Below are 6589 nucleotides of genomic sequence, written 5' to 3' on the forward strand. Positions count from 1 at the left end.
AGTCTCGCTCTGTCACCCAGGCTGGAGTGCAGTGGTGTGATCTCGGCTCACTGCAACCTCCGCCTCCCAGGTTCAAGCAATTCTTCTGCCTCAGCCTCCCTAGTAGCTGGGATTACAGGCGTGCACCACCATGCCCAGCTAATTTTTGTATTTTTAATAGAGACGGGGTTTTGTCGTGCTGTCCATGCTGGTCTTGAACTTCTGACCTCAAGTAATCCACCCACCTTGGCCTCCCAAAGTGCTGGGATTACAGGTGTGAGCCACCACTCCCAGCCTTATTTTTCAAAGATAGTCTCACTCTGTTGCCCAGGCTAGAATGCAGTGGTGCAATTATAGCTCACTGCAACTTTGAATTCCTGGGCTCAAATGAACCTCCTGCCTTAGACTCACAAGTAGTTGGGACTACAGGCGTGCACCACCATTCCCAGCTATTTTTATTTTTTCTTTTTCTTTTTTTAGAGATAGGGTCTCACTATCTTGCCCAGGCTGGTCTCAAATTCTAAGTCTCAGGGAATCCTTCTGCCTCAGCCTCTCAAAGCACTGGGATTACAGTCTTGAGCCACCATACCTGGCCAATACTATACTGATAAAACTATTAAAATCTGCCACTAAAAGCTCATGTTAATCATGATCTTACCTGAATTTGAAGAAAAAGGTAATATGTATACAGTAGGAAATAGTGAATCACAAAGCCATATTGCAAGGTAGATGCTGTATGGTCAGCCAGACTCACTGGCTAAATGACTCATTCTGTTCACACCAGCCTTATAGCACTACATTAAAATTTGGGCTTTCACAGAATTTCACAAATTACTGATATTACCTTTTTTGCTGAAGAGTAATGTGCAGAAGACAAGGGCCTCATCCAGTTTAAAGTGTTTAGGATCAGTGATAGGCTGGAAAATATATTCCCAGAGGCCCAGAGTGGTGGCTTATGCCTGTAATCCCAGCACTTTGGGAGGCTAAGGCTGGAGGATCACCTGAGGCCAGGAGTTTGATCAGCCTGGCCAACATAGCGAAACCCCATCTCTACTAAAAATATCAAAGTTAGCTAGATGTGGTGGCATGTGCCTGTAGTCCCAGCTACTCAGGAGGTTGAAGCATGAGAATTGCTTGACCCTTGTTGCAGTGAGCCAAGATCATGCCACTGCACTCCAGCATGGGCAACAGAGCAAGACTTTCTCAAAAAAAAAAAAATTCCCAGCAAATATAACCCTGGTCTCTATTCCCTGAGATGCTTATTCCATGGGTTTGGGCTAGAACTTGAGAATCAGCATTTTAAAGAGCATTCTGGATGATTTTGGAATATGATCTTGTTTATGAACTCTGGCTTTATTATTAATTGTTAGTTTGGCTTACATAATTAACTGTTTGACAGGTAATATTTTCATATCTCGAACCTCAATCCCAAATGCTGCCTCTGAAGAAGGAGACGAAGATGATTGGGCATCTAACAAAGTTATATTTAAAATAGGTAAGAAAGGTAACCAGATTACTACCTTAAAATAAAGAGAAGGCTTTTTTGTTTTTGCTTTTCACTGTATTTTTTTCAATACTTCCAGGTGATCTTGGACATGTAACAAGGATCTCTAGTCCACAAGTTGAAGAGGGTGATAGTCGTTTTCTTGCAAATGAAGTTTTACAGGAGGTAATTTTTCTTCTCCCTTAATCATAGTTTGCTAGTTTGCTTTGTAACACTTAGCAGTTGATAGAATAATAGAAATTCAGATATTTTAAACTTTTAAGTTAACTAATAGAAGGGAAATACAATCTAAACCATCATCTGAGGGCATTTAATTAGCAAAAAGTCATGAAGGCAAAGATTTATAATGGAGTTGTGGTAAAAAATATGTTCTCATACACCACTGGTGGAACCTTAAAATGGCATATCCTTTTTGGAAATCAGAGTATTAGTATTGCATTAATATTTAAAATCATGTACTCATTGACTCATAATTTTACTTCTAGGAGTTTTCCTGTAGACATATTCATATACAAACACAAGTTGAGAACAATGTAAATAAGTGTTTACTAATAAGAGAATGATTAAGTAAATTATGGCACATAGTTTTTAGTATGGCATATAGTTTCAAAAGAGTGTGACAAAGTATTTCTTGGTAAAATTTTGAATGAAAATAGAATAAGAAAATTTAAAGTGTAATTGTCTGATCCCATTGTTCTTTGTAAATATGTATATATATATATGTTTGATTTATCACGTATGTGTGTATTTGCAACTTGTCAGTGTGTTTCTACGTGTTTTGTGTTTGCATATGAATCCCTAGAGGTAGAGGGGTTTCTTTTGAGAGTTGAATTGAGCTGTTGATAAAGAAAAGGCATTTACTTTTTTATATGTGTGTGCATTTTCCCCCTAAGAGTGTATATTACTTTGTAATTTAAAAAATAAACCTCCCCAAATTTAGCAATTTATTCTCTGAATAGGTCCCAAACTTAAATGTGATGTTAGACATTTTGATTAAGTCTTATTTTTCACCTAAGTCATCTTTGAGGTGTAATCTTGTTTTATTTTGACCATGTTTACATTCCTTAAAAAAATTGTTTTAATTTTACAGAATTACACCCATCTACCAAAAGCAGATATTTTTGCGCTTGCCCTCACAGTGGTATGTGCTGCTGGTGCTGAACCTCTTCCTAGAAATGGAGATCAATGGCATGAAATCAGACAGGGTAGATTACCTCGGATACCACAAGTGCTTTCCCAAGAATTTACAGAGTTGCTAAAAGTGAGCATTTTATATATGAGGCCCTTTATTGACATGGTTCTATGTTTTATTAAATGCATGTCTGTACCTTAATTTTACTTCTCTTTTCAAGGTTATGATTCATCCAGATCCAGAGAGAAGGCCTTCAGCAATGGCACTGGTAAAGCATTCAGTATTGCTGTCCGCTTCTAGAAAGAGTGCAGAACAATTACGAATAGAATTGAATGCTGAAAATTCAAAACTCACTTTTACAAAAGTAAGTAAGGATTTTATGTTTTCTTTTACTTTTTCATTTGCTTTGATTCTCAAATTTTAATGAGAGATGATTTAAGCTTTCTATCAACCAAGGGTGTGGTGGTTTTTTGTGTTTTTTGTTTTTTGAGACAGGGTCTCACTTTGCCAGGCTGAAGTACACTGGTGCTATCATGACTCATTGCAACCTCCACCACCTGGACTCAAGCTATCTTCCTATCTCAGCCTCCTGAGTAGCTGAGCCACAGATGCGTGCCACAACACCCAGCTAATTTTTATATTTTTGTAGAAATGGGGTTTTGCCATGTTGCCCAGGCTGGTCTTGAACTCCTTGGGCTCAAACCATCCACCTGCCTTGGCCTCCCAAAGTGCTGGGATTATAGGAGTGAGCCACCTCACCCGGCTCCAGTAGTTCTATATGTTGTTATACAGTGAAAGCTTGGGGACTTCTGCCATAAATTAGTATTTGACCTATTAAATTTGTGTTGTTTCTAAACTTTCAAATTATGAACTTTAAAAATGTTGAGACTAACATATATTTGCAAGTGGTGATAGTCCCCAAGCCATAAATGGTAGTAAAAGCTAAGTGAGCCTATACCAATGTTTTCTTCCCAGACTGTCACCAAAAATTAATATTGTCCTTGAAACATTCTATTCTTATTTTATGAAAGGATGAAATTAATGTCATTTTGGTTAGTAGATGATTCTTATACATATGTTTTTAATTTCTGGCTAAATCTTTTTATCCTGAATGAAGATTCTCATATTTGACTTCATGACTGGATATTTTCGAAAAACTGGTTGCAATGGTAAAGGTTATTGAAAAGAGAATATTAGAGAACATTAAGTTACCACAGATCACATTTCTAATTTTTTTATTTATTGCAACCATTTTGCTTTTAACCTAATAACACTGACTTGAAAAGGTTATGTTAAGTATTAAGATTTAATATTTAAATTTGCCGGGCGCGGTGGCTCAAGCCTGTAATCCCAGCACTTTGGGAGGCCGAGACGGGCGGATCACGAGGTCAGGAGATCGAGACCATCCTGGCTAACATGGTGAAACCCCATCTCTACTAAAAATACAAAAAACTAGCTGGGCGAGGTGGCGGCGCCTGTAGTCCCAGCTACTCGGGAGGCTGAGGCAGGAGAATGGCGTGAACCCGGGAGGCGGAGCTTGCAGTGAGCTGAGGTCTGGCCCCTGCACTCCAGCCTGGGTGACAGAGCAAGACCCGTTCTAAAAAAAAAAAAAAAAAAAATTTAAATTTTAAAAAGTGTATATTAAGAGGTTTACTTGTCACTAGTTTGATATCCATCATAGTTCATACAAATAGGAAATAAAGTGTTCCTTTCATCTCTGTTATGTAAGGATAGATTCGCAATATAAATTGGAGTTTTGAAATTATTATTTATTTTAATTTTTTTTTTTACTGGGGATAGGTTTGTCTGGAAATTATTTATTATTATTTATTTAAAAAGATGGGGTCTTGCTCTGTCACCCAGGCTGGAGTGCAGTGGCGCTAATCATAGCTCACTGCAGCCTCAAACTCCTGGGCTCAAGCAGTCTTCCAACCTCAGCTTCCCGAGTAGCTGAGACTACAGGCGTGAGTCACCACATCCAGCTCAAATTATTTTATAAGAACCAAAGTCATTACTAGCATCTTTACTACTTGTTTTCAAGTATATGTGATATTTTAATTCAAAAAGCGCAAAATAATTTAATAAATTTAAGTTGTTTTAATAGAAGCTTCAGTTTCATGTTTTATTTTTCAATTGTGTCTTAGAATAATGATGGCAAATATCTCCCAATCGACAATATAGTTTGTGTTTAGTTTTTTAGGATCTCTTCCTAAGAATAATACCTTGTTTTCTATTTTTATGTCAGAGAACTCAAGAAAGCACAGATGGCAAAAGCTGCAGCTGAGGAAAGAGCACTCTTCACTGACCGGATGGCCACTAGGTCCACCACCCAGAGTAATAGAACATCTCGACTTATTGGAAAGAAAATGAACCGCTCTGTCAGCCTTACTATATACTGAGCTACTCATTTCCCACCTCCCCCTGAACACTGTGACAAGAGGAAGCTAGGTTGAAATCACTGATAGAATCCAGTTTGCAATTACTTTTTTGATTGGTGTCAGTAGTTTTACTGATTAGGACTTTTATTGTGAATTACAGTTGAAAGCTGTATTTTGACCATTGCTATGTCAGGCTTTCATCTAATCTTACCAGTCTGTCTTCTGTAGGATGTGTCACTGTTGGATGTTACACCAGCCTTTCCAGGGTTAACCACTGTGGTGGTGTGCTGCTTATAGTTTGCTGTTGCATTGTAATAGAAGGTGTCTTTCCCTGTAGTGACCTGTAAAAAGTAGTCAAGGGCTTTGTTACAGACATACTCTCCCTTTGAAAAGGGACATGCTAAAAGACTTGTTACTACTCAGCCTTCAGTGTACCTGTGTGTCCATCTTGTATTTCTTTTTTTTAAATTGTGAATTAGACTTGTATATCCCACTGGGAGCACTTTGTAGGCATTGCATGAGCCATGGGATGATGATTCTGTGGAAGTATTGCCTTGTGAATTTGCTGCTATTTTAGTTTTGTCTTTGCTGTAAACTTGTAGCATTAAACAATCATTGTTGTTAATAGGTCTTCTTTTTGAAACAATTATGTGAAATGTATAGCTGCTTTTGATGAAAAGCAGCTATTTGCCTTTTTTTTTTCCTTTGAACTTTGAAGCTAGTGCATTGGAAAAATGCACCCTTTCCCCCCTTTGGAATGCTGTATTAATGTAGTATAATAATTACTGGTTTTGTAACTTGTTCTGGTAATGTCCTTCCCTGACTCTTTTAAAATGTCTCCCCCCAAGTTTTGTACTTGATTGTATTATTAGTCTGTTTTTAAATGTTTTGCCCGGTTTCTCTTCAATATTTGTGTATATAAACTGATCTTCGTCATATTGTATATAGCTGTTTGAAATGCCAGAATGACTTCTGACATTCCAAGTTTTTCACAAAATATATTTTATCTGATTAGCCATTTGACTAATAATACTGGCTAACAGATGTTGAAAAACATTGTCTATTGTTTGTTTTCTCATTAATTTTGGTCTAAAACATGTTTGCACTTGTCTTTGACTTGTGTTTTATTAACATTGATTGGCATATTAAAAGTCACTCTGAGCTTACCTTAATTGTCTAAATCCTTGTGATGCCTGTTTTCTAATATTTTATCTCTATTATCACTATACTATAAAATGTATAGTGTGTATAATATACTATTATAAAAGCAGAGGGCACATTTTGATTGAATATGGAATTTTGTGGTGGGCTTTAGAACAAAGCTACATTTTGCCATTGAAGAAAAATTTACCCATCAACTTTGAATGTATTTTGTCATAAGTGTTTAGTATTTTTATATCACATTGCATGTTATGCATGTGACTTGCTAGAAATGTAGCATGATGTAATTTAAAATATCTTCAGATTATTAAGTAATACGATTCACTGAAGAAAACTTTGGGGAGGTTTTGTTTTTGTTTTTGAGACAGAGTCTCACTCTGTTACCTAGGCTGGAGCGCAGTGGCATGATCTCTGCTCTCTGCAACCTCCACCTCC

General features: G+C 37.1%; 1 protein-coding gene across 1 annotated transcript in view; it reads left to right on the plus strand.

Annotated features, from left to right (window-relative positions):
• The window catches only part of WEE1 (WEE1 G2 checkpoint kinase), a 19138-nt gene extending 12964 nt beyond the window's left edge, over positions 1 to 6174 (plus strand). The window contains 6 exon segments of the mRNA XM_017891460.1: positions 1379 to 1474; positions 1563 to 1648; positions 2574 to 2744; positions 2836 to 2951; positions 2953 to 2979; positions 4861 to 6174. Coding sequence (XP_017746949.1) covers positions 1379 to 1474; positions 1563 to 1648; positions 2574 to 2744; positions 2836 to 2951; positions 2953 to 2979; positions 4861 to 5014 — 650 coding nt within the window. The 3' untranslated portion in view covers positions 5015 to 6174.
• The last annotated feature ends 415 nt before the right edge of the window (positions 6175 to 6589 follow it).

This window comes from Rhinopithecus bieti, unplaced genomic scaffold (genome assembly GCF_001698545.2).
Source record: "Rhinopithecus bieti isolate Rb0 unplaced genomic scaffold, ASM169854v2 scaffold_20891, whole genome shotgun sequence".
Taxonomy (NCBI): Eukaryota; Metazoa; Chordata; class Mammalia; order Primates; family Cercopithecidae; genus Rhinopithecus; species Rhinopithecus bieti.